General features: G+C 43.6%; 11 protein-coding genes and 1 non-coding gene across 12 annotated transcripts; 5 read left to right on the top strand and 7 right to left on the bottom strand.

The window, feature by feature from the left end:
• Positions 1-363: 363 nt before the first annotated feature.
• On the top strand, positions 364-537 carry SS1G_07839 (predicted protein; the record flags this gene model as incomplete). The annotated part of the gene is made up of 1 exon (XM_001591163.1): positions 364-537. One exon carries the CDS (start codon positions 364-366, stop codon positions 535-537), a length of 174 nt encoding a protein of 57 aa, XP_001591213.1.
• Positions 538-1,016: 479 nt separating this feature from the next.
• On the bottom strand, positions 1,017-1,172 carry SS1G_07838 (predicted protein; the record flags this gene model as incomplete). The annotated part of the gene is made up of 1 exon (XM_001591162.1): positions 1,017-1,172. The coding sequence occupies one exon, from the start codon at positions 1,170-1,172 to the stop codon at positions 1,017-1,019; it is 156 nt and encodes a 51-aa protein (XP_001591212.1).
• A 1,750-nt stretch (positions 1,173-2,922) lies between these two features.
• Positions 2,923-3,934, top strand: SS1G_07837 (predicted protein; the record flags this gene model as incomplete). Its single annotated transcript, XM_001591161.1, has 3 exons — positions 2,923-2,992; positions 3,074-3,823; positions 3,912-3,934. 3 exons carry the CDS (start codon positions 2,923-2,925, stop codon positions 3,932-3,934), a joined length of 843 nt encoding a protein of 280 aa, XP_001591211.1.
• Positions 3,935-4,721: 787 nt separating this feature from the next.
• Positions 4,722-5,480, bottom strand: SS1G_07836 (hypothetical protein; the record flags this gene model as incomplete). Its single annotated transcript, XM_001591160.1, has 1 exon — positions 4,722-5,480. The coding sequence occupies one exon, from the start codon at positions 5,478-5,480 to the stop codon at positions 4,722-4,724; it is 759 nt and encodes a 252-aa protein (XP_001591210.1).
• Positions 5,481-5,801: 321 nt separating this feature from the next.
• SS1G_07835 (predicted protein) lies at positions 5,802-6,345 on the bottom strand (the record flags this gene model as incomplete). Its single annotated transcript, XM_001591159.1, has 2 exons — positions 5,802-6,002; positions 6,268-6,345. The coding sequence occupies 2 exons, from the start codon at positions 6,343-6,345 to the stop codon at positions 5,802-5,804; spliced, it is 279 nt and encodes a 92-aa protein (XP_001591209.1).
• A 2,183-nt stretch (positions 6,346-8,528) lies between these two features.
• On the bottom strand, positions 8,529-11,216 carry SS1G_07834 (hypothetical protein; the record flags this gene model as incomplete). The annotated part of the gene is made up of 6 exons (XM_001591158.1): positions 8,529-9,576; positions 9,723-10,289; positions 10,343-10,367; positions 10,418-10,588; positions 10,690-10,736; positions 10,783-11,216. The coding sequence occupies 6 exons, from the start codon at positions 11,214-11,216 to the stop codon at positions 8,529-8,531; spliced, it is 2,292 nt and encodes a 763-aa protein (XP_001591208.1).
• A 564-nt stretch (positions 11,217-11,780) lies between these two features.
• Positions 11,781-12,550, top strand: SS1G_07833 (predicted protein; the record flags this gene model as incomplete). The annotated part of the gene is made up of 3 exons (XM_001591157.1): positions 11,781-12,088; positions 12,142-12,436; positions 12,491-12,550. The coding sequence occupies 3 exons, from the start codon at positions 11,781-11,783 to the stop codon at positions 12,548-12,550; spliced, it is 663 nt and encodes a 220-aa protein (XP_001591207.1).
• A 386-nt stretch (positions 12,551-12,936) lies between these two features.
• SS1G_07832 (predicted protein) lies at positions 12,937-13,331 on the bottom strand (the record flags this gene model as incomplete). Its single annotated transcript, XM_001591156.1, has 2 exons — positions 12,937-13,030; positions 13,147-13,331. The coding sequence occupies 2 exons, from the start codon at positions 13,329-13,331 to the stop codon at positions 12,937-12,939; spliced, it is 279 nt and encodes a 92-aa protein (XP_001591206.1).
• Positions 13,332-14,812: 1,481 nt separating this feature from the next.
• Positions 14,813-15,349, top strand: SS1G_07831 (predicted protein; the record flags this gene model as incomplete). Its single annotated transcript, XM_001591155.1, has 1 exon — positions 14,813-15,349. One exon carries the CDS (start codon positions 14,813-14,815, stop codon positions 15,347-15,349), a length of 537 nt encoding a protein of 178 aa, XP_001591205.1.
• A 400-nt stretch (positions 15,350-15,749) lies between these two features.
• Positions 15,750-17,121, bottom strand: SS1G_07830 (predicted protein; the record flags this gene model as incomplete). Its single annotated transcript, XM_001591154.1, has 4 exons — positions 15,750-15,795; positions 15,850-16,348; positions 16,531-16,707; positions 17,019-17,121. The coding sequence occupies 4 exons, from the start codon at positions 17,119-17,121 to the stop codon at positions 15,750-15,752; spliced, it is 825 nt and encodes a 274-aa protein (XP_001591204.1).
• Positions 17,122-17,363: 242 nt separating this feature from the next.
• SS1G_14645 lies at positions 17,364-17,471 on the top strand. The gene has a single exon. It is a non-coding gene; the product is annotated as a tRNA-Gly (tRNA).
• Positions 17,472-19,020: 1,549 nt separating this feature from the next.
• Positions 19,021-24,188, bottom strand: SS1G_07829 (hypothetical protein; the record flags this gene model as incomplete). Its single annotated transcript, XM_001591153.1, has 2 exons — positions 19,021-23,724; positions 23,778-24,188. The coding sequence occupies 2 exons, from the start codon at positions 24,186-24,188 to the stop codon at positions 19,021-19,023; spliced, it is 5,115 nt and encodes a 1,704-aa protein (XP_001591203.1).
• Between the last annotated feature and the right edge of the window lie 239 nt (positions 24,189-24,427).

Below are 24,427 nucleotides of genomic sequence, written 5' to 3'. Positions count from 1 at the left end.
TGTAGTCATCAATGCTGATATATCATCACGTAAGTTAGCCCCGCCGTCTTTCCCTCTCTAAGACAGAGCTTCTAGGCCACTGAAATTGATTACCTCAACATTTCATGCAGTGTAGATCTCTCATTTTTATATCCATTTGATGGCGTCAATCCACTTCCCATGTGTTTTTTTTATGTTAGATGCACTCCAATATCAGTATCACCAAGCTGATTCGTCTGTGTCCCATCAGCCGTATTTCTACTCCAACGGTGCCACACAAAGCACCTGACGACGCTACACCCAGTTTGAATTTTGGGGACCCGACCAAAGGCTTCACTCGGGTCCCTTCAGCCTGGCTCACTGCTTACGTTGGTTGGCGCGACAATGAAGTTTCCCGCTGACGGAAAAGATGGACGCAAGCGGCTTATGAAGATCCATAAATTCCCTGTAAGCGCTATGTTTGGTGAAGAAGCCCACACCCTGATGGAGAAGTCCCTGCATAGAGCTTGCGCTTGCGAAATACTTATGGGTGTTCCCGGTCCGAACATGCCTCGTTGAAGATATGCGGATGTTCGGACTCCTGCATGCATGAACTTGAGGTGCATAAGACGATGCCTAGGGCTTTTGACATGGTGCGTTTCACCTCCCCAATGCAGCGTCAAAATTTGAAGGATGCCGAGGCGGGGCAAGGCATAATGACTATTTCCGGTCCGACATGAGGTAATTCGGCTCTCCGCCGTGGGAATTGTCGGGTCAGCCCACTGTTGGAATCTATTCCTTATCAGAGTTTGGGATGAGGTCGCCAGATGTACATGTTGGGTAAACAACACTTTAATAATAGCTCGCCATAGGATCGCTGCCCAAAGAGATAACAAGATCAATGCACGTGGTGCTTGTCTCTCAGATTTCATTCAAGTCAAACAATTTTGAAGTCAAGATAAGAGTAAACGGGGTGCTCCAGCATCTGCGAGATCTTCGGCGAGTTCCCATCCAACGTCCGCTTTCATTCGGTTTATTCAGACATCCTGATACATATTTCATCTGCGGGATCGATTTTTCAGAAGTGTGCTGAAGCTCAATCCAGTCGAATTCGGACGGTATTTGGTTCTAATTCCAGATTCGTCGCTAGACGGTACATTTAGCCTAAGATCGATAAAAGCGAAACGCATAACATCTGCGACAGCCAATATCATGCCGTTCTACGATGAAAGTTAAGTGATTCAAAAACGAAGACCAGCGTCAAAGAATCCCCATCGACAATTGTTTTAGAATGGATGTCAGCTCAAGCACCGTAGAAATCGTCGCAAAAATCGTCGCAAACTCCTCACTTACTTACTTACAAGCGTTACAGAACTTTCCGCCGCTTTACCAAATGATTTTATCATTTATACCACGCAGTGTATATCCGCATTCTGATCAGCTACCGACTTGGAAACTATCAGAAGATTCTCTCCATGCCCCAAGCAGATTAGCCCGTCTCGTAACATCACTACAGGATCTTCTCTTGATTGTCGCCATTGGCGTTGGATCCGAACGTCGATCGTGAATACCATTCTTTCGTTAACCTTCGCTTCCTTCTGTTGAGATATTTGTGCTCGAGTGAGCATGTTTTGGAATTTTACAAACGCTTTTTGACCGTTACATGACAGATGAGAGTTTAAGATCGATAATTCTGAAATGGATGTTAGAAGGCAGCTTTTGCCGGTCAAACTCAAAATCCAACTTTGGCGGCAAACTCTCGATCGTCGATATGAAATTGTGAGTTTCAGGTCGGTCTTGTGTCTTTTCCATGTGTCTTTTTATCTGGCTTTGAAACTTATGGTGTCACTACAATGGAATGTTGATCATTTAGCCGTTATGTAATAATCTACTAGTCAAAGATTTGCCCTTGCCTTCGAAGTCAATTTCATAATATTGGTGGAATCTCCGCACTCGCGAATATTTGACGGGGTGGATTATTTTGTCCATTATCACAATCTCTAGCTAGATTAACGTGACTTCCGCTAACCGGGGTCTAGATTTAGTCTACGGGATTTAAACTCTCCTAACGGTCGCCGGGACTAGACCCCAAACTATTTACCTTAGGGGCTAGAGCCTGAAGTTTAATTGCTTCATCACCTTGGTTCAATGTTCCACGTGCCACAAGAGCTTAAACACAGTCATGTCCCAGTGATCATTCTTCTCTAGTCTGATTCTCACATCCCGCATCTCGCAAACTATATCAATATATCTTTCCATCCATCTCAAGTGACGTCTTTCCCAGCCCCGTCGTACAAGATTCTCTCCCCCCACCCAGAAAGTTAAAGATTAGCGAGGAAGTCGTGCAAATCCATCAATTCTCCACATTGTACTCCTCTCCCCCAGCTTCTAGTCCATGATAATTCCCCAACAATCTCGCAGCTGAAAAGCCAACAATGCCCACATTCTCCACCACATTTTCCCAAACCCCGAATATTAAGCCCAAGAACCATTATATTTCCAGCTATTTCCACATACTAAACAAATCTGTACGTAGCGAAGTTGTACTAAAATGATGTATTGGAAACACAAAAGTATAAACGCAAATATATAAACACAAAGGTACAACAAAGATTCGATATTTCGGCAGCACCGATGGCAATCTTGACTCTGCTTGTTCTTGCGGTACTCGACAGGTGCGTTTGAGTTATCGCTCGGTGACAAGAACCTTGGGAAACAACTATTGGAAATATGAGGGCCGAATTTTTTAATACCTCAGCCTGTTTGCAGATACCTGTGAGAGGTTCTTGGATATCAGAAAGGCTATGAGAGAATTGTTATTTAAAGGTTGGATCGGTACTTGGGAAAGATATCTTGTCTTCACTTTACTTCATTTTACTCGTTCGCGGTCTACTTGATATTATTCACTTCGCAACTTCAATATATTCAATTAGAATACTTCAATTATCAACCAACCCAATCAAAATGCGTCCCATTTCCCTCCTCACAGCAGTTATTCTTCCCCTTACTCTTGCAGCACCCGTACCTGATAAAGGTATAGATTAAAATCCTACATGCCTACATAACCCATTCCTTACATAGAATAAAAAGAAACAACGTACTAAAACAAGTCTAGATACAAACACACCTCAAATCATCCCCCTTCCACCCCCCGATGCAATCCTCGCTCTCATCAACGCCGGGCTCGCCAACGCCGCAAACCCCACAGATGTAGCCTACGTAACAGGTCTCATAGCCGCCGCCGAAGCCGCAGCAGAAGCCGCCGCCGCTGCCCAAAAAGCCAGCGGTTCTACAAGCGGTACCACAAGCAAGAGGCAAGATCTCGGATCACTTCTCGGTATACTTGGAGATTTGCCCTTGGGATCATTGGGACTAGGAGGAATTTTGAAAGAGCGAGATGAGAATACCAAAAGACAAGTGACTGGTCTCCCCGATCTCGCTAATCCCGGGGAGCTCGGTGCAATTTTGGGGGAGCTGGGTCCCGTCGTTGGTGTTGCTGGGGATATTCCTCCTCTAGGTAATGGTGGGGTTTTGAAACGTCAGGATCTTCCTCTTGTGGGGAGTCTTCCTGGTGTTGCGGGCCTTACGAATGATTTACCTCTTGGTTCGCTAGGTTCTCTTACAGGAGGTCTTTTGCAGAATCCAACTGCTGCTACTTCTTTATTGGGGGGATTGAAGGAGAGAGCTAAGAGACGAGAAGTAAAACGTCAGGATCTTCCTCTTGTGGGGAGTCTTCCCGTTACGGGTCTGACTAATGATTTACCGCTTGGTTCGCTGGGTTCTATTACGGGAGGTATTCTGCAGAATCCAACTGCTGCTACTTCTTTATTGGGGGGATTGAAAGAGAGAGCTAAGAGACAAGAAGGTATGAATCTCATTTTTACTTGAAGGCTGAGATTTCGACTTGAAATAGATATCTTGTCCATTGATGCAGTAGCTAACGAGAGATCTAGCAGCAGGTATTTTGAAAGTATAGATTATAAAGTGTGCGGATGAGTGGAATGGGAGGATTAGAGAGATGAGGGGATGTTTTGGGCGTAGCAGCATATGGCAGGATTTAGGGGTACGGGTGGATAATTGTTGGAGTTCCTTTTCAGTTGGTTTACGGTGTAGCGTTTGTGCTAGACTGGGTTACGTTCATTACATTTGGTCTTGTGGTTTTGCTTCTTTAGATCCAGATTTTTGGCAGTCTTGGTGGACGGTTTCAATGTAAGGGTTTTGTGCTTTTCAAATTTTGTAAATGTGCAAGATGGAGTAGCACCACTTTCATTTCATCCCAGAGTTACATCTCAAATGGTCAATCGCTAAGGTATCATGGTACGAATTCACTAATTTGACTTGTCACATTAAAAGTTCAAAGTAGCACGAACTCTGCATCGTAACATTTATTCCGACTAAATTTAGCACGGCGTATTACAAGGAACAGTTTGAAAATTTCACAAGTTTCACAATGATCCAAAAAAGATCCAAGGTAAGAGAGAGTATATTTTTTTATTTATTTTTTGACCACCAGACAAAACTATGGACAATAAAAACACCAAGCCAAGATCATGCTCCTCCCACAAACAAAGCCGTCGCTCAAAACTGGGGAGTGCAAACACCAAATCTCATAATCTCATCACATCATCAGCATGACACCATTTTTAGCGAAAGACAATAATGTCCATCGATCCTCCAGACCAATCAATTCCAGGGATCCAACCAATAATTTTGTGGCGTGTGAGCTAGGGAGTTCGGGCTCGAGAGATCAAAACAGTCGTTATTTAAACATACTTGACAGTAACGGAGTTGCTGCTAGTGGAAACGGAGGTGAGGACGGAGTTTTGTTGGAGGTCGATGATTTGAGCACCGGTAACACCGACGGATTCTCCGTTTTGGGTGGCTGAGGCACCGGTGAAGGTGACAGTGCCGAAGTTGGCGAACTGGACGAGGGAGCTACCTTCCTCGAAATCCTCAACGATCCACTCGGCGTTGTACTCGCAGAGGTCTCCATCAACACCACCGCTGAAGGTGTGGGTGACAGACTTACCCTTGGTAAGGTTGTCGACGGTGGCGGTACCGGTGGTCTTGGAGGAGGCAGTAACGGTAACCTTGATGCTGTCACCAGCAGAGATGGAGATACCGCTGAAGTCGTAGGCGTAGTCTGGGTACCACTCATACCAAGCATCGTAGGTGATGGAGTTACCGGACTTGGTCCAGTCGATACCGGTTTGGAGAATGGCGGTACCACAGGTGTCACCGTCAATACCAACCCAGGCGGATCCAGATCCGGCTGTGCTTGGGGATGGGGCAGTGAAGGTACCGGTTACGGAAGTGTAACCAGTGCCGACGAGGACGGCACCAGCCCAGTTGGAGGAGTAGGAAACATCGGTCTTGTTGGTTGGTCCCTCAACGTATTTGACTGGGTTTCCGTGGGTACGGGCAGCGCGCTTGACGGCACGTGCTTGTCTCAAAGCAGTACCTGGGGCAGCAACGGCAGAGCCGGCGAGGAGGGCGGTAGCAGCAACGATGGAGAACTTCATTTTGATTGATTGGATTGATTGTCGAAATAACGAACAATTGATAGATTGATTGGATTGGATTGGCTGTGAGGACTGTGAAACGATTGATGCTGGACTGGAGAGAAAAGATATTATCCTGCGGATGAAGACAAGATATATATACCCTTTGTGAGCTATTTCGTCTTCACGTATAACTCATTCGCAATTCAATCTATATCTCAACCTACCTTCCTGAATGATCAAAAAGTGCTGTTATCACGACAACATGGGATGGAGACAGCTCGATTTGGACTTCTTCACCGGCACTTGCATGAGGAGTCTAAAATTTTGATTGAGGGCAATTCAACTGTGGATGCCGGCATCTAGCGCTGGCCTGCAGGGCAGGGCAATACCCATATGGATCAACTTGATCACCTTCCTCATTAACCAGCACGCCTGTTGAACATCATTCATCTTGACTGAAGATCTTCGATGATAATCTTCAACTATTGCCATAAAAAGGAGGTCCTCTGATTTCTTATCTGAAAATCCCTGTTTTGGCGCCTATGTACATGTACATTTAACGGGCACAGGGACAGAACGGGACTTCAGCGGCTGTCTCAAATGATCCACCAATAAAAGTAGTCATGTGGTGTGGGGATGAAAGAAGCTTATCTCAAATCATATGTGTAACTCTTATATCCATTTGTAATACCCGCTTGAGCCACATATTGGCCAATGGTTGCATGTATCGTGCATTACATAGTAAGAAAAAGCAATTGCGTTCTTGCAAAATATGGAAGGTATATTATGCAAGAAAGGTCCTTACAGGGAAGTTTGACCCCAGACGTCGCATTCTGTGGGTGCACGGAGTATGCCAGGATCCAATTGCTGGTTTTGGATACATATCGATCGATGGGTGACATCGTTTACATGAAGGATTGTCTATGTATAGTCTATTAGACATAAGCATAAAAAAGACAACTTAGAAATTATAGAAAGATCTAAGGGGGACAGTAACATTGAGAAACGACAAGGAGTGACAACAGATTAGCAAGGAATAAATCAATATGCTGAGCGATCCAATACTAGCCACTCGTTTACTCTATCACAAGCTTTACAAGGGGGTTAAAAGATAAATACAAGCCTTTATGGGGGCTACCAAGATCTAATTTCCCGTCTCGGCAAAGCAGGCCCGTGCCGGCTCCACTATCGGCTATTAAATGCTTGAAGAAACCAAGGATGGTGTAACGCTAGCCTACCATTCTGCATTCCAAAGCAATGAAGCATGCATGCTGAGGTATTTCGTGCTATCTCGAAATACCTTCACGAAACAACGCCATCGATAAGTAGCCACTGAGGTGGCGATCCCCCTTGAATTAAGGGGATATTCCGTGTTACGAGTCAACCTTCCTGATATAGTCTAATCGATAGTATTCTTTTTCTCAGACCTTTCGAGTTATCATGTGAGGATCAGGATGTAACGGTCCTGAAGAGAAAATTGGTCTTCTCTTTGATCGAGAATTTCATTATCAGTTTGTGTATGTGTAAGCTTGGGTGGCCGAGATAAGGCATGCAGCTTCACTTGGCGATGGAGTGATTGGGATGACGAGGCCTTTCTTGGCGATGCCAACCGATGCCAATCTACTTGGCCTACTTAGCCCACTTGGCTGCAACGCCGACGGCTATTGTTGTTGCATTTCTTCAAAAATGCCCCGCGCGGGCATATGGTAGGCAGTTTAGGGCTTAAGTAGCGTGATAGCTTGGTGGTGTGGTGGATTCCATTTATCCGGGTCATTTAAAGTTCAAAGATATCGGATTTAACACGGGCTAAATGTAATCCTTGTCGGTTCCTGAAAATCAAGTCATTCGCTGCGATAGTAAATGGCCCCTCTTTCGAATAGCATAGAATCTTCATGTTGAAGGAGTCGTTGCGTCTAGCAGTATTTGTCATTTCTTAACTAGATGTCGTATTTTCTGTCACTTCCGTGCCATTTCCATGCTTACAATCTCAAACACAATTTTGTATCCGGTGCCTTCTGATTTGACATCTCCTATGAATCTTTGACAAATCGACACGATTTCGCCATCTTAGAAATTTGCCTGTCGCGAAGTACTGAACTGTTTACAACATGAGAACAGTTATTCCCTCCTTTGGGAACTCGGAGGACATTATTCTCATTCTATAAGCGTCGTACCGAGGCTAGCAGGAGTTGGAGAATCCATAAGTTTTGCCTTGATACATCCTCATTGACCGGCCTCTCATAAAAACTAGACACAACCATAACGGTTGCTGACTGGATCCTTCTATTCCATAAGGACCGTCCACATCAGGCGAAAGACATTGGACTGACTTGGCACGAGTATGGTGAAAGAGGGGGGAGACAGTGGGTTGGTATACTCGTATCCAACAACTTAACTGCTCAAACACTCGAGCGCAAGAGCCGTGGATGGAAAAGGTTACACGCATTCTCTAAACATTTCTTCTTCTGTCTATTCCTTTCATTCCAGCTTCTATCCACTTTCAACTTCTTATCTGCACCAAGTCAGTCCTCGTCGGGAGACTCAACGATTAAGAGTGGCATATTTCAATGTGACTTAGGTGTTATCTTCCAGATAGCATTAGCAATGTCGAATGTTTCAGTGAATCCTATGCATTCTTGTTCTTGTACTCCTCTGAATGTTTGAGAATAAGGTGACGAATTGACGACGCCGCGAAATTCTATTGGCATAATGAAGTGACTGCACATGCTCGTAAATTTTGTAAACAACGTTGGACAACAGCAATTGACAACTGTTGTAACTTCACTCGTACCTTACCTGCTTAACCCCGCCTTCTGCCAACTGCCCTATTATCAACAGGGGCACTTGTCTTTTTCCTCCCACTCTCCCACCGGCCCGCAGATATATGAATATAGATTGTGGGGCGACAGTGGAGTCAACTCCATCTTCAGTATCTTGCCTCCGTGCGTGCATGTCCCACCATCAAGTCCAGACTAGAACTGTGGATTATAGTGGATTCATCAGTATGATGATGTTATCTGCTGTACTTTTTTGATAAGGTACATCTGTCGGGGATGACCGGCAACACTACTCGGCAGGAACTTTCCGATTTTCATTCACAGAAGAGTCTCTTCGACGTCTCCCCCAGCTTGCACCATGGCTCAACAACAACTCCATTATCTCTCCTTTAGGATTATAGAAATTGGCCCAATACATAGGACTTTCCCCAACATTATTAGGAATATTCGGATCCGCGCCTCGCTCTAGCAAAATTCTAACAACTTCAAGATGGCTTCTGTAACAGGCGACATGTAGAGCGGTCGCATGTGCTCTGCCTCCGAGCTCATCAATATTGACATCTGTCTCGGTGTCTAGAATTATGCGAACAATATCTGCAAGCCCAAAAGACGCTGCATAATATAGAGGATGTGTTCTCGTCACATATGAATCTTCAGCAGGAGCCGATGGCATGATCATGCCAAGCCAGAAAGCGAAGTTGCCGCCATTTGGAAGATTGTGAGTTTCGAAAAAAGCCTGGAGGAGCTGTTGAGTACGAGGTAGAAGATAATCGACAGGATCGCCAGGCGATTTGTTGACATATTGTGGCCAGTTTGTGGTGATGTGACGAAGGAAAGGATAATCTCGACGGCGGCTCCTGAGTAGTTGTCGATCATGTCCTCGGGAAAATTCACGATTGAGTAGGTACGCGAGACAAGCTTGAGCCATGAATTGGCGAGCAGCATGTTGAGTGAAGTGGAAGGGTGACGACTCTGAGTGTGTGAGATAGTCTGCTACGGATGCATGTGCAAGTTTCACGGGAGGTGAAATATACCCAAATTTCTGCTTAAGCAGATCTCTTTCCCATCTAGCTTTTTCATCTTCATCTTGTCTTAAGCTTGGACCACTCTTAGTTATGAGAGATGAGCATATAGCAAGAACTATTTCGGGATCGAGAAGTCGAGAATCTTGATCAAAGCACGGTGGATCAGAATCAAAATCTATGGCCAAAATTTCTACCAGTTCCTCAACATTTAGTGGTTTTACAGCTACAGTAAGAGCTTGAAGAATCTTTGAAACTTCCCACTGATGTTGGATATCGATCTGTTGTAATATTCGCTCGTAGGTTTCGTCTAGACTTTTGGGCAATGTTTTCATCGCTTTTCGTATCGCTGATACGCTTGTGCATTTTCGAAACATATCTAATTGGCAAGCCACCCATCGAAACCTGTGTAGTCACTTAAAAGCTGTCCTTACTCACAGCGGGGATCCTTATGTACTTACATGCCGTCCCCTTCCCGGATTAGCTTGAGCTCAACTTGGGTTCGAATATCTCGGGGCCATTTCGACATCATTTTATCGTGCTTCATTTTCTCGGAGACGAAATACTTAATATCAACCCTTGCTGAAATAGAATCTTGTAAGCAAAGCCGATCACTGACCAAGGGAGACAAGACGTCTTCGATTTCTGCTAATTGTCGACTAGTGACTAACAAGCGCAATCTTTGATATTGCCATGATTTGATAGTGGAAATAAATGATAGGACTTCTTCCTTTCTAGCAGCTTCATCAAGTGCATCGAAAGTAATGTAGACATGATGAAAAGATAATAGAATGTTACGGAAGCACTCAAGAAGGGCCTCATCCGTTGGTGACGTTGATTTCCTTAAGCGTGATTCCTCAAAAAGATCTGTCAGCGGCCGAGGAATATTATTGCTTTGCGCTGAGAGTTGAGCAATCAAAGACTTGAGTGCGCCAGTTAAATCTCCGTTAAAGTCGAAGTAAAAGTATGCGAGTGCTATAGTAGCATGTTGCTGAACTTGACCGACCAAATGCTCTATGATTGTAGAACTAATAAATAGATATGAGCATATTGTCGAAGAAGATTTTAAAGTGTTAATTACCACAACACAGTCTTCCCACTGCCAGCTAGGGTTGAATGATCAGTCAATATCATCACTTAAGATTATTTGACTTACGAATCCCATAAAGCCATAAAAATGAGCCCCCACCAAAAGACCATTCCTCGTATTGCTTGCTTGTTAAAAACCATGCTCCAGTATTTGGTTGATGCTTCTTCAATGTCGCAGCATGCGTAAGAAACGGATCTGGTGCTGCTAACCATTCATAGATATGTCGACGCGTTTGATCTATGCGATATGTCAATTTCAACCATTCCCAATCTTTCAACGGCTTTGACTCTGGGCCGAAGTCCCTACCACAGTATAGAAATAAGAGGACGTATTCCTACCTGCAAATTGATTCTCAATCCTATTCGTAAGATTCAAAGCCAAATTCCTAAAATTATAAGCATCCCCGACCTCCAAAAATCTGATCAACTCACGTCTGATCCGCACTCAGCCCCAAGAGCAACGTACTCTTCAACCTCTCCAAAACACTCAACGTCTTCCTAACCTCACCCTCTTTCAGTGGCCAAACTAGTACATTTTTCAATCCTATCCAACCATTTTTACCCACACCCCCTTTTTCCAATTTCTCCCTCAAATTTTCCAACTCTAATTTACACATCGAGAGAGGCCCATCATCTTTTAGCAACAATTCGAAGGTAGAAAGCTGTTTTCCATCCGCCTCAGACTTTTCTGCCAATTTGAGTAACGAATCCAGTAAACCCTTTAAACTATTCAACTCATCCTGAATCTGCACAATTTCTTTCGAGGCATGTTTGGCACCTTGACGATAATCGTAGCAGAAGGATATTAAGGAGCCAGTGATTTGGAGAACGGCTATCAAACTTGCGGATATGCTTAATGGGTCCATGTTGGGAGTGAGAGTGATCTGTTTAAGGATAGAATTTGTGTATGATTTAGAGCATAAGTTTGCTAGCAAGAAAGGAAATGTACAACTTACTTATATATGGTATATGGAGTATATGTACAGATAGAATATGACTTTTGTGATAAGCCAAGCTTATGCTGTGTTTTCAGCTTGATCACGTGATATTAAGGTTATCATCTCGTACTCTCTCACCAAAAAAAACCCACAAAACTCCACCAACCCACTCACTCGTCCACCCCGCCAATATATATATCGATATCCTCCTTACTCGCAACTCGCAACTCGCAACTCGCAACTATAACTAGCGTTTGTGGTTCACAGGTCTATTATTGTTGCAGATGGGGTTATATCATCTACCTATTAAGGCTCGGATGGACCATCCAGACTGTATCAAAATATGGGCGCCGTATCAAACAGGCTCCCATCAGCCCAACGCCACCAAACCTCTGAGGTTATCCCTTGATCAACCCCTTATTAATCAATAACCAACCACCCACAGCAACCACAACCAACTGCCATCAAAGTAACAACGTTATCACTGTAGAAATGGTGGCCACGTTGAGGATACACAAAATAGAGCCAGACTCCTTTCGCCAGCGGATTCTGGCACAACCATCCTCTTATATTCCACCCATACTATGGAAACCTGAAATATTGGATGATATCGATTGCGATGTCTTGCCAAACATCAGTGAAGACAAGAGCAACAACAGCCCTAATTTAACAACAGAAGACCCTCATGCCGGATACACAACACACATCATCATAGCAAGAAATCGCCGCCGGGACGAAACTAGCAGGCAACTTTTCGGCTCTGCGATACACTCCTACCGGTCGGTTCTCAAGTCTAGCGGGTATGTAGAATTTACCCATAGCTTGAGTCTTCCGAAAACTAAAAACCTGCTAGCTACTCATCACCACATCTATATCTTGACGGCAAGTCTGTTTCACCAACTACTCCTCATTACCTCTGTCGATCGACGACTACTTCGAGGCCAATTTTAGCATATGTTGATAAGAATTGGTTATGGAGCAAACTAAACCAGTACAGTTATCGTCGACGTCTTAGTTCAGTAGCGCTAAAGATAGCTCATGGAATTTCCGAAAACATGACCAAATTAGACTTTGATCCTTATATTGCCTGTCTTTTGATTTCAATGGCTCAAGACTCATGTTCCTATACCTCGGATGATGAAATACCTGTATTGCGAAGTTCCCCCATTTTGAAATTTTTCACAATGCTGATTTACTCCTAGGTTCATGTATTCTCTCCTATTGGGTTTCTTGAGACTAGAAAGAGCATCCGATTGAATTGATTGATTCTCTAGCTAAGCAGTTAAGCTGCGAGTATCTATTCAAAAAATGAAGGAATAAGGTTAGGTATTCAGCCTTCGGAATTAAAGTGCTTTGAAATCAAAATATTGAAAGCAAACAAACAGTATACCAAAAAGGAAAGAATGAATTAAAAGTTGAGTTTTGTTTGCTCCTTATATGCATCATGCAATATATATGCATATGCTGCCAAGATCCCAGGAGGTCAACAGAACCCGTAAATATGCTTATATCGCTTGGTAGTTCTATCATAATCAGTGGCGCTCATTAACAGGATTTGGAAAACCCACGTGATGACGAGCTTTTGGCCATAGCTGACCCGTTCGTGTCTATACCAAGTTTTTTTTCCCAAAGACGCAAATTATCTTCGCTAATCTGATGCTTCCTGATACGGACATAGCTTTCCTTCCTTTTCTCCCTTCGCCGTTGGATATGTTTTATGACTGCTTTTCGTTCCCGTTCCTCTGTGTTTCGGTAAATACCCATTAGCTTGATTTTCCCTTTGTATTGACGTTCGCTATGCGAGGGTTAGCAGATGCACCACTGGTATGAAGTCCTATGAAAACTCTTGGTTACTCACCTAGCTGACCATTTGCATTTTTCGTTCATTATCCGACGAACCTCTTTGTAAGACTTCTTTTCGGTGACATAGAGTTGGAAGAGCAGATTTTCATGATCTGTCCATTTATTTGAGGTGATAGTCGCATGATCGCGGGCTCGCTTTGGGCCTGGTGGTTTCGGGGTTTGCTGTTGGGTATTGGCCATTTGCAAATCAGGTTGAGCTGAAATAAAAAACTCATTATAAGAAGCGAGCCCCTGTGGTATGGGAGGTTGCTGTTGAGTACTGGCCATTTGCAAATCAGGTTGAGATGGAATAAAAACCTCATTATAAGCAGACGCCGGTGATGCCTGTATCATCTGAGAATTGGGTGGGAATGGCTGTGCACGTGGCTAACTAGAGAATTTGTGCTGATGAAAGGAGGAAGTAAGTGCGGGTCAATTTGATCGTTCATCGAAACCCCTATAACATTTTCACTACCGTGCGCAAGAACGTAGTTATTCTGATTAGAGGACAAGTTATGAGCAATAAGGCTGGGGCCAGCGCGCAAGGGCTGAGGCTGGAAATAGAAAGGTGGTGGGTGTTTGTTGTACGAGAGGAAATGTGTTCATGTCTCCCATCTCGGAGTTCGTATTGTAAGGAAAGTTTGCCATTATGTTTTTGATGATTGTGATGGATGAGTTTGACGAGTGGAATGTTGAAGTTAATAAGTAAAATAATGAGAAACTTGGAAGTGTCATATAAGTGAGCTTGACATCCTATTGCTCTATCACCCACCGTGGATGCCTTTGGCTAAGAATTCATTTAATCCAATTAAAAAAAGTCCTATATTTTAAATATGCCTTGCTTACACTTGGCAATGTATTCCAACCCACTCTTTTTCGCGAGGTTATACAAAAAAAAGTCCTATGTTGTGATTGACCTATAACAGTATCCTTTACATTTGGTAATACATACCTGCTGCTCCCCTCCTCCTTGCGAGGTTGTACAAAAAAAAAGTCATATTTTGCTAGTAAGCCGATACAAATGTCGTTGACATTCAGCAATAGCATATCATTGGTTTCATCTTTTATAGGATCAAACCGAAAAAAAGTCCTATTCTGAAGGTTGAACTACGTCGATATCTTGCTTTCAGTGAACACTGATATACCGCTAGCTTCTTCTTCATGAGATCAAATTAAAAAAAGTACTATCTGTCAATTGACCTATAGTATGTCTTATTTACACTTCGCAACGCATGCCCGCCAGCCTCTCCGTCGTACCAAAGGAAGTCTTATTCTGCATAATCCTTGAATCAACAAAGTATAATCAACTTTGAATTGGCTAGGGAAGAACTTTATCATTTCACGGCTAGGCATGGCACCAACGATAAGTTTTCGTCCGCGGTCTGGGAAATCATAGTATCTTAGAACTTTCGTGGAACGAACAAAGAATATAAATCAGGTACGATGTCCCCCTATGGGACCTAGACCCAGATCCAAACATCAAACTTTGAACAGTGAACCACACGTATCATAGCAGCGGAAAGCCTCTTTCAACACTACCAACCAAGCCAAAAGCGCTTCAAACTTCTGCTCTATTTCAACTTGCATTCGTTACCTGGTAACTTGACTCCTGATGCCTGCTCTAAATGATTCAATGAGTTTAGACTAATAATATTTACAGCTCCTCTTGCCCCGTCTTCATCATGGGCAACTTTCTTTCGAAGATCGGAGCTGCCACTGGACGATGGATATTTTTCTTTTTCACTTCGAAATTCGGCGAAGACACGGTATCATCTGATGCTCAAAAAGGAGATTTCTTCCAAAAAGTCCTCATTTACAGCAAACAAGATTTAAAGGTCATCAAGCGTGGGATGGTCTTCATCGATCCTGGAAATTATGGACCAAACCTGATCACCGACGAGGCGATGCGTTATGTACACGGCCAGCCGACAGATTCCAAATGGACCATCAGGACCTATGATGGCGACGAGAAGGAAGTTGGTGGAGAGAAGGAAGTTGACGGAGAGGTTGAATTGAGCTTTTCTGGCCTTGGACCAAAGACCAGATTCTACACTAACACATTCCGCCATGTGCCCCACATCATCGATGGCATTGACATGGTCCTCAATCATGATTTTTACGTTGCAGTGTTTCCGGACAAGATCCCACCTATGTTAATGATGAGATCGGGGGCAAAGAAAGAGTCTCAAGGCATAACCCTGTTTATTACTCACTCTTGAAATCCCCCAAGACTAATTCGAACAAGATCGGAAGCAACAGAGAGAAGCGCATGGACGTATACAAGAAGAGAATGCGCAGCGGCAGGAGGCAGAGCGTCAAGAAGACATTCGAGCAGCGGAAGAAGAGAGACAAGCTGAAGGGGAACAGCATTGCAACCACTCTAATCATTCTTCGGGGGAAAATGGTGGATCCTCTGGCTACTAAGTCTAGGTGATGAATGGAAGCTGCTACCGTTATGAATGAGGGGAGCATACTCGATATGAGATGAGTTTGAAAGTAGTGCGAATTCAAAGGAGCATCGATGAGCACTTGCATGGTAGAAAATAGTTTAGATAATTTGGAAATCCAAAGCAGAATTTATGTATGTCTTTTATCCCATAATTTGTCGCATGGAAAGGGTCAAGATGAGGTGCTTCCCACAAATACGACTTGTACACTTGCGAACCTATCCATAGCAAGATGTTAGCGACGGCTTGAGACACAATCGTAAACCACTCACGCAGCAGTCGCGGCAAATATATCAACTCTCTTCGCCTTCGTAGTCACCACTAGCGCCAAAGCAAACACCACTGTGAACAGAGCGATTATGCCTAACCTTGCCAACATTTCATGAACTGAATACAGGACTACAACAGCCAGAACGGGCAACGATGAAGCGATGGCTGACCCAATCATATCAGCTATCCTGATTACAATCTTCTCATTGTACACATATATCAGGCTCTCCTCATCGGCCTGTCGGCGACGGCAGCGCATCCTGAATATGTGGTAAATTGCTGTCAGGGGTTTCCGCGGGATTCTCGTGAAAGATTCAGCCGCTATCTCATCAGGTTTGATGACCAGCAAGTCCTTCCCTTCTTTCCAGACGTTTCTATCTAAGCCTTCAAGGGCACAATCATTCTGTCTCGAATCGACAAGCCAATGGTTCAGGAATTCGAGGTTTCCGGATTCTGGCAGATCGAAGGTGGCAAGTTGACGTTGTTGAAAAAGACACTCATCTAAGCATCTGTTAATAACAAACTTCTGTTCGCTCCGTCCAAGAGCGTCCTACTATACTCTTTCAACTTCTGTCTCACGCACAACATTGTGTGGTACTGGGAGTTCGCTACACCATTTTTTCTTTCGCTCAAATAATACCAATTCTTCTGGTAGTGCTTTGCGTTTAGATCTTCAGACATACAGTCATTCTTTGTGAATTGATTGAGGTCGGCTTCGAGGATAACGAGCTCTGCTTGGAGATAGAGAAGATTACGGGCATTGAGAGTCGAAAAACGACGGTATATCCCTAACTGAGAATAGGTACCCTGAAGGGCAGCAAGTTTTGGATATCCCTCAGGCTGTGTTTTCATCCTAGCCTCTGGTGTTTTGAATCGGAAAATGAGAGCTTGACTTTGCAAATTGAATGAGGATGATGAGATAACTATGCTTAACAAGACAATCTGAATTCAGGTGAGCAGAGACATAAGGCTTTTGAGAGCCTTATCGTTGGGCATAGCTCTCTGCTCCGCCTTGCCATTGCTGATGTCACATGCGTGTGATCCTGATTCAAAATAAAAGATATCGCTCATGTTACATTAAAAATGTGGCATGAATTCGCTCGTGTATCCAACACTGCTTTAGTGGCTTAGCAGTAGAAACGAATGGTGTAGAAACTATGGTGTTTCTTACTTGTACCACCTCCGTTTCCGGCACCAAGAAGAGGTAGAGGAGTGATGGGGGAGTGATGAAGAGCTGGCATTTGATCAAAAGAGCTCTGACTACTTTGCTTCATAATTGCGTGTCCTTTATGAAATGAAGGTTAATAATATTTGGTCTTTGAGTGAGGGAAGCGATGGCTATACGTAGAAGACTTCACCAGCTTAAATACAACTCGTTTAGCTGACAAGTGAGTGTATTATCGGCCCTAATTTCAAGGTTCACATCACCGTTGTTTCGCTGACTTTGAATTCTAGACAGTAAACCGTGCTAAATATAATATCTAAATCCCCCGCTTTACTCATCAATCACCAGTAAGCGTTTGTGGTTTAATGGTAAAATCCATCGTTGCCATCATCATCTTTTCTCCAAAAGAGATTGTGAAACAACGTCGATGGGCTCCGGGTTCGATTCCCGGCGAACGCAAAAAAGTAGTATTCTTTTGCTTTTTGTGTCTCTAATATTTTTCGTTTTGAAAAGATTAGTTGGGTGATTGATATTTTATGATTAAGATTAAGATTTTGGTGATGGTGATGGTGATAGTGGGGAAAATGTAGGGTTATGGAGTCGTTGATTTGGATGTTACGTAGTAACAGTCAACCTGTCCATATGAGCTCAGACCCCGTGGAAAAGCAAACCGATTCACATACAAAATTGTATGGTAATCGGTTCGTAGAATCTCCCCACCTTCAGCAAGCACAGACATATGTTCTGATTGAAATCACGTGATGGATCTAAGGATCTAGAGGATCTAGATAATTAAACTCTAGATCCAGTAGATCCAAGGGATCCAAAAGAATACAGTAGAATATGAAGTTCTATATAAGGGATAGGTTTTCATTTGTAGAGCTTCGTGCTCAAGATCAATCATTTAGTATACTCTACTATTAGTTACGAATTACATATCATTATTGTCATTACTTTAAGTCCCTGCTTGACGCCTAGTTATAAACCACCTCGAGAGCCTAGAGCACTTCCACGTGATCTAGACGGCAAACCTCGTAACATTGGACTTACTATTTATTGAAGACCTTTAAAATTCAAATACTAGATTAAAACAAATATTAATGAAATTTCTTTTAAAGGTTTGTTTATAATACTCATTTAACATATACATCAATATGAGAATTGGAACTCCAGTCCAGATTCAGCAAAATCAAATCTAGAGGTCATATCATACATACATAACCTTAACATCGACCAATACTCTTCTCTTTCTTTAAACAAAGTGGAGTTGATGGCCACGATAAACCTCTCTTGTCCTGAAGGATCATTAAGTATAAAAAGATAGAAGTGGTGAGAAGATGTAACGATACTGTACTGGAGGCAGCGGCTGCCTAAGGTTTCGTCTGGTTGGTTGTTATGGGTTAAGGCTTTATCACTGGTATTCACTTGGAAGTGAATTCGTTACTAGATCAAGTAGAATGTAGGTAAACCAATTGATAACTAAGTTGAGCACGAAGCTCCTAAACTATAAAACTACTCTGACTATATAATGATCGATAAAGGGAGCCCCTAGGAGCCAGAAAGCTCCTAGGGCTCCTTATCACGTGATTCATTTTCATCCCATGACACTAATCCTAATGGTGAATCGTGACAGAGGAGTGGAGAGGGTATAAGCAAATAACAAGCATTACCTATCCCATGTTAATAACACAATAAATACACATTGAGCCCTAATCTGGATATGATAGTATCTATTGAATACCATAATGTCAAATGAAATTACTATTTCAGAAAGTAAATTAAACTAGCTAGCTAATCATGCTCATTTCATCCAGTGATGAAGGTTCTCATTATGGTATCTTCATAACCTACCGCGTTGAAATATGCCCAGACACTTTGCCTCCATACTCCGTAACACTCATTATAAAGTACAACTATCTATACATATACTTCTTGCCCCTCTCCAACTACATTAACCCCCTGAATGCCATCCACACTCAAAAATCCAGATGCAAATCATGTGGACCTCTCACTTTTTTCCTTTTTCCGGCGTATTTTTCGCCGAAGATTCCTTCGCTATCGTCTTGCTAACCTTATCTAATTTCGTCTTTTGGTCATCGTCCAGAGCATGAAACCACTCCCTCAATTCTTTCATATGTTTCTTCTCGCCATGACCATATTCAACAGGAGGTCCTCTAACTTCAATTTCTGTACCTTCATCCTTGAATACTGCCCAACTGCTTGTTTCCTCAGATTTTAACGCGAAGCCTTTACCTTCGACTGGTAAAACGCTGAAATCTCTCAGTAGAACTCCGTCTCCAATTTCAGGTGTGGGAAGAGCATCTTTGTATGGACGGAAAATTCTTACTTGGACTACTCCAGAAGGGGCAATAGTTTGATCAGTAACGGTGAAAATGCTAGTGTAGTGTCTTGGTCCCGACTTTACTCTGCGGGGTTCTGGAGGTACGCTCGTCGCGATCGCCAAAATGTCCAGTTTGGAAGTCATTTTAAAACGAAGCATTTTGAGAGTTGTGTATTCACTTAAATCAGTACGAAGGTATTTAGTTAAACGGACTTTGGGATCGGTACATGCACGTGCTCTGAGGTGATGGCCAGCCTTTGTAGGTGATGCGGGTGATTCGGGTAATTCGGGCGATTCGAGTGATTCTAGTGCCATTTCAGCGCTTGCATCATGCCCTTCTGGTGTTTTCTCTTCGTCGATAATTATCGACGGTGATCTCCTGGAACGATCGCTACCACGTGTAGATGGCATGTCATCCTCTTCGTTGGATTTCGTTGGAGTTGTGAGAGTAAAAGCCTCTACAACCGGCTCCATCTTTTTTGATCGGGTTTGCCTGGGACTGAGAGTGGCCGATCCTTTCCTACTCCTTTTAAAGTCAGGTGAAGGTGAAAGATCCTTGCTGGATCGTGTTTGCCGAGGACTAACGGGCCTTGATTTGGTTTCCGTACTCTCAATACCAGAGGATTTTCTTTTGCGGTTACGGTTTCTCGACGAGCCTGAAAAATCACGAGTGGTTCCTTTGATTTGCTCTAGCACAATGACTTCGGTTTTTTCAACCACAGCTTCAGTCTCCTCGAGAGTTTGCTCAATAGACTCTTCCGCGATTTCAGCCATATCCATGTCTTGTCCCAAAATGCTATCACCAGCCATTTTCGTGAGAGTCTGCTGAGTTTCGAACTCTATCATTTCGGCTTTTCTGATATCGGCTTCGATTTGTTTAATATCAGATTTCTCATTCCCAACTTCTCCACCTTTATCGGCCTCCTCGTCTACCACCTCCTCGTCTGGCGCTTCCTCGTCTACCTCCACATCCTCTTCTTCAAATTCCCCCGCCACCTCTTCCTCCTCCACCACATCTTCTTCCTCCACCACCTCCTCTTCCTCCAGCTCCTCATCCTCGGCTAAATCGTTCTCGACAGGATTTTTGTCGACATGCTCTACTTCGGTTTCGATAATTTCAGTCTTTTCAATCTCAGTCACCTCCGCGTTGGTGAATTCAACCTCAAAATCTTCGAGTTTAGGCTCAACCGCATCGTCATCATCTCTATCCAAAGCATCTGTCTCTGGAGACACATTCTGATCCTCATCAATTGCTTCTTGAAAAGAAGATTGGCCTTCGTCATCAATGGAGTCCGTTGACTGATCCTTTGCAATTTTCCCATCGCTATATATCATTTCTGAATCTTCATCCATCTCTCCCATTTCTTCTTGTAATTGAGATTGGACTAAGTCTGACATTGAAGTAAAAGTGTCCTCGTCAAGATTCATCATTTGAGTATCGTCAGGGGTTGGAAGTTGGTCATTTCCATGGTTTGTTGTGATTTCAGTGCCATGAGTAGGCTTCTGGGATTGTGAAATTTGTTCTGATTCATCAATTAACTCCTGTTGATCTTCTGGCTCAGTCACTGGCAATGTAGGATACAATATTTGACCATTCTTATTCTTGTCAGCATCCTCGCCAGTATCATTGGCGCCATCTATACCAAATGTTCTCGAGAACAAGGTATCCTCCTTAGGTAAATTAGCCCACCCAGACTTGGCCGCTCGATCCTTAATACTTTGTTCTGTAGAATTGGGTATTGTTGAAGCATTAGATACCTCCACAGCTATTGGTGATGGTAGCAAATCTTCGAGAGCAGCATTGATAATATTTTCACTATTATCGCGCTGTGTTGGGCCATGGGAAACCTCAGTTACTGTTGCTGAATATTCTGTCGGTCCGCTTGGCTGGGTTTCTTGTAGGTAGGTCTCATCAGCATTTGCTCCATCCGGGTTTTGGACATTTCCTTCATTCTCAAAATCTTCAACGTCGTACTCAGCATCTACTGCAACATTTTGAGATATAGCATGGAGGGTATTCGAAGGCCCCTGCTCCACCTGCATCTTCGATTCGGCTTTCTCTAGTTGCTTAAACAAGCCATCAAGATTGTGGGTTGCGGTGGCAGCAGAGGTATTGTCCAAACTGGTTTCAACATCCATAGGCTCGGGAGAGTCTAGGTCGGTAGTAGCCTCTTGCTCGGAGCTGATTTGGGATGGTGGCGATTGCTGTGCACCCCTTGACTCACCCCGGCTCAGATTTACATATACTTGAGCCTCAAAACTAGATTCCGATGCCTTCGATATTATTTTGGGCATTTGCGTGCCAGTTTCAATACTGTCATTGCGCCCATTGACTAGCGTACTTTCGATTTCCATTGATTCGTCCTCAACCAACGCGTCAGGCTGGGGATTTGTGGTAGAGATTTCGTTTTTGATTTCTTTACCAACAACATCTAGATTTTCGTCGTCCTCATTTTCTTCCTGATCCTCGTATCTATCTTTCTCTTGCCCTGATTCTAGTTCCTCATCTTCGATATCGTCCCCGATTTGATCAATAGGGCTTCCTGGCTCATCTTCATCATCGGAAGACAAAAGGTCTATTACTTCTGGCTCTCGTGGAGGATGTTGTTGCAGCGGCGTTTCATTGTTCATTTCGTCTTCACTGTAGTTGTCCTCATCATAATCATTTCCACTACCGTTATCATCCTCTTCAACGTAGTCGTCCCTACCTCTTAATTCCATATTTTCGTCATACTCGTCAGAGTAACCCTCCCCATAATCATCTACTTTATCCTCATCGTCATACGTATTGTCCTCATATTCTTCTCCTTCGTCATCATGGGAACGTTCCTCTCCATAGTCCACTGGTAAATGAGAGCTAGACATGTACTGCTGGCTGTTATCTTCAACTTCAGGATATCCATCAGCATCTTCGTCCTCGTCGCTACTCTCAGTCAAATCTACAGGTTGAGATTTGGGAGATTGATGAGATTGAAGGGATTGGTGAGATTGATTACTTTGGGATCGAACCATGGATGGCATAGATGGTTGTTGAGGATATGGACTGTGGCTTGCAGATTCATGACTATTCTCGAGTTCTGGATAGGCCATACTGGATTGAGCTCCCCAATTATTTGATTGAGGATGTATCTCTTCTGGATCGGGATAGTTATACTGAGCTATATCTTCCTCTAACCCACTATGAACATACTGGCCTTGTTCTCCTGGAGTTTCAGCATAAACATGAGCTGAGGTATAACGATCAGATCCAGAGATATTGTGATGTGAAAAGAATTGCTCTGCACCTCCTGCACCCTCTCCAGCCTCAAATTCATCATGATCGTGAGGAGTGAAAGTGGTTTCCATATTTGGAGCGCCATGTTCATCCCCAGAAAGAATTGTAGATGTTTGATAAGTATTCTGGTCTGAGTTCGGTTGATTGCTCGTATGGCTCCCAGGCCTGGCACTATGTGGATCTTCTTTGGCATCAATTTGATCATCCTGTTCCGGTGAATCAGCCTCTCCTGAGTATATAGCTAGGACATTCGAGTTGTTAAGATCCTCATTATGGTCATTTTGTATGTGGTTGTTGAACGTTTCAATCTGGCCTGTTGCCAATGGGGAGACTAGAGGTAGACCTTCTGATGGCAAAGGTCGTAACTGCGGAGAATGAGGTGTCTTCTCATCTGCATTATCAGGCGGGTTTTGTTGTTCCTCGACTTCTGGAATAGCAAGATCATATTGCTTTCTGGGGTGTGGCATTGTGGCTGTGGTCGCTTCTTCGATCTGTGGTTCTCCATTGACTGCGGCATCTGCATCCACAGCCTGCGCAACGCCATTTACTTTAACTTTATCGACGACTATAGGTTGACTTTGTTCCAATGTTGGTGTTGCTTCAGCTGATACCCCAGTTCCAACCTCTAGAGTCTCCTCCTCCACAGTCTGGACACCCTCATCCGTCATGGCGGGCGCATGCTGGCTTGCCGGCTCCTGAATATCATGCTCCGAATGCGCTGCTACTGGCTCTTCGACCTCTGGGCTGGGACTTGGCGACCTGCTTGTGAATCGCCATGTTGTACTAAGCCTAGTCCTCTTCCTACCTCTGCCACGTACTGACCTATCTCCCTCTTCAAATGGATCATAGCCATCTTCAAACATTGATCCATATGATATCCGCTCACGTTTCAAGAACACTGGGGAAAAGTATTCCTCGGAAATATTTGTGGTCACTCGATTTGACAATGGAACAGGTGTTGATGGCACTTCTAGGATTTGGCTATCCGTCTCTGCCTCTGCCTCTGTCGCGAGAACAGGTGTGGGCGCGACAACAGGTTCTGGATTGGGGTGGTCGATATTGATGATTTTGACATCTTGAGACTCCTCTGGGCGAAACTGGATCAAGATAAATTAAAACATGGTATGTAAAAATCATCTTTTGTTCTTACCTGAAGCAGAAGTCTTTCTGTGAATTTAAGTTCAAACTCTACACCTCTTCCAGGTGTCGCATTTGGAGGTTCAGGTTCTAGGTATTCCACACCATCTAGACATAAGATCACTTCATCTCCACTAGTTATACCGGATTTCGCGACCGCATTTGCAGATGATCCTGAAAACTGTACGCGCACCTGGCCTCTGATTCTGCGCAAGCGGAAATCGGGTTCTGCAAGTAGAAAGGCTACAGAACCTGTACGGGAACTGTATGGCCATGTAAGAGTTACCACTGCTTGAACTGATCTTGAAGTTGATGCGGGAAGTAATGGTGAAAGTTGTGCGATTGGAATATGCGTGGTTGATTCTAAAGTCGACATTGTTGTAGAGTCTGGAATTCCATTTTTAGATGTCGTTGTTTCTGCCATTGTTTCTGTCATTGTAGAACGGAGAATTCCTACTTCCAATGCTGATTACTTGTAAATAACCATAATCCTACCGTGTCAATGTGTCAGCGAACCGTATTCATATGTTTGAGGTGCGTGAATAATTGTTTGCTTTGAAGTGGTGGGACGCGCAGTGAATTCTTCGTGATGGGAGCTCCATTATGGAGTACCTAGCTTGGGATGGGGCGTCATCGGAATCTTTTTAAAAGATTTGCCGATGT

Source organism: Sclerotinia sclerotiorum, genomic scaffold (assembly GCF_000146945.2).
Source record: "Sclerotinia sclerotiorum 1980 UF-70 scaffold_10 genomic scaffold, whole genome shotgun sequence".
Taxonomy (NCBI): Eukaryota; Fungi; Ascomycota; class Leotiomycetes; order Helotiales; family Sclerotiniaceae; genus Sclerotinia; species Sclerotinia sclerotiorum.
Note: the sequence above shows the minus strand (reverse complement) of the source record. Positions and strands in the feature narration are given on the sequence as shown.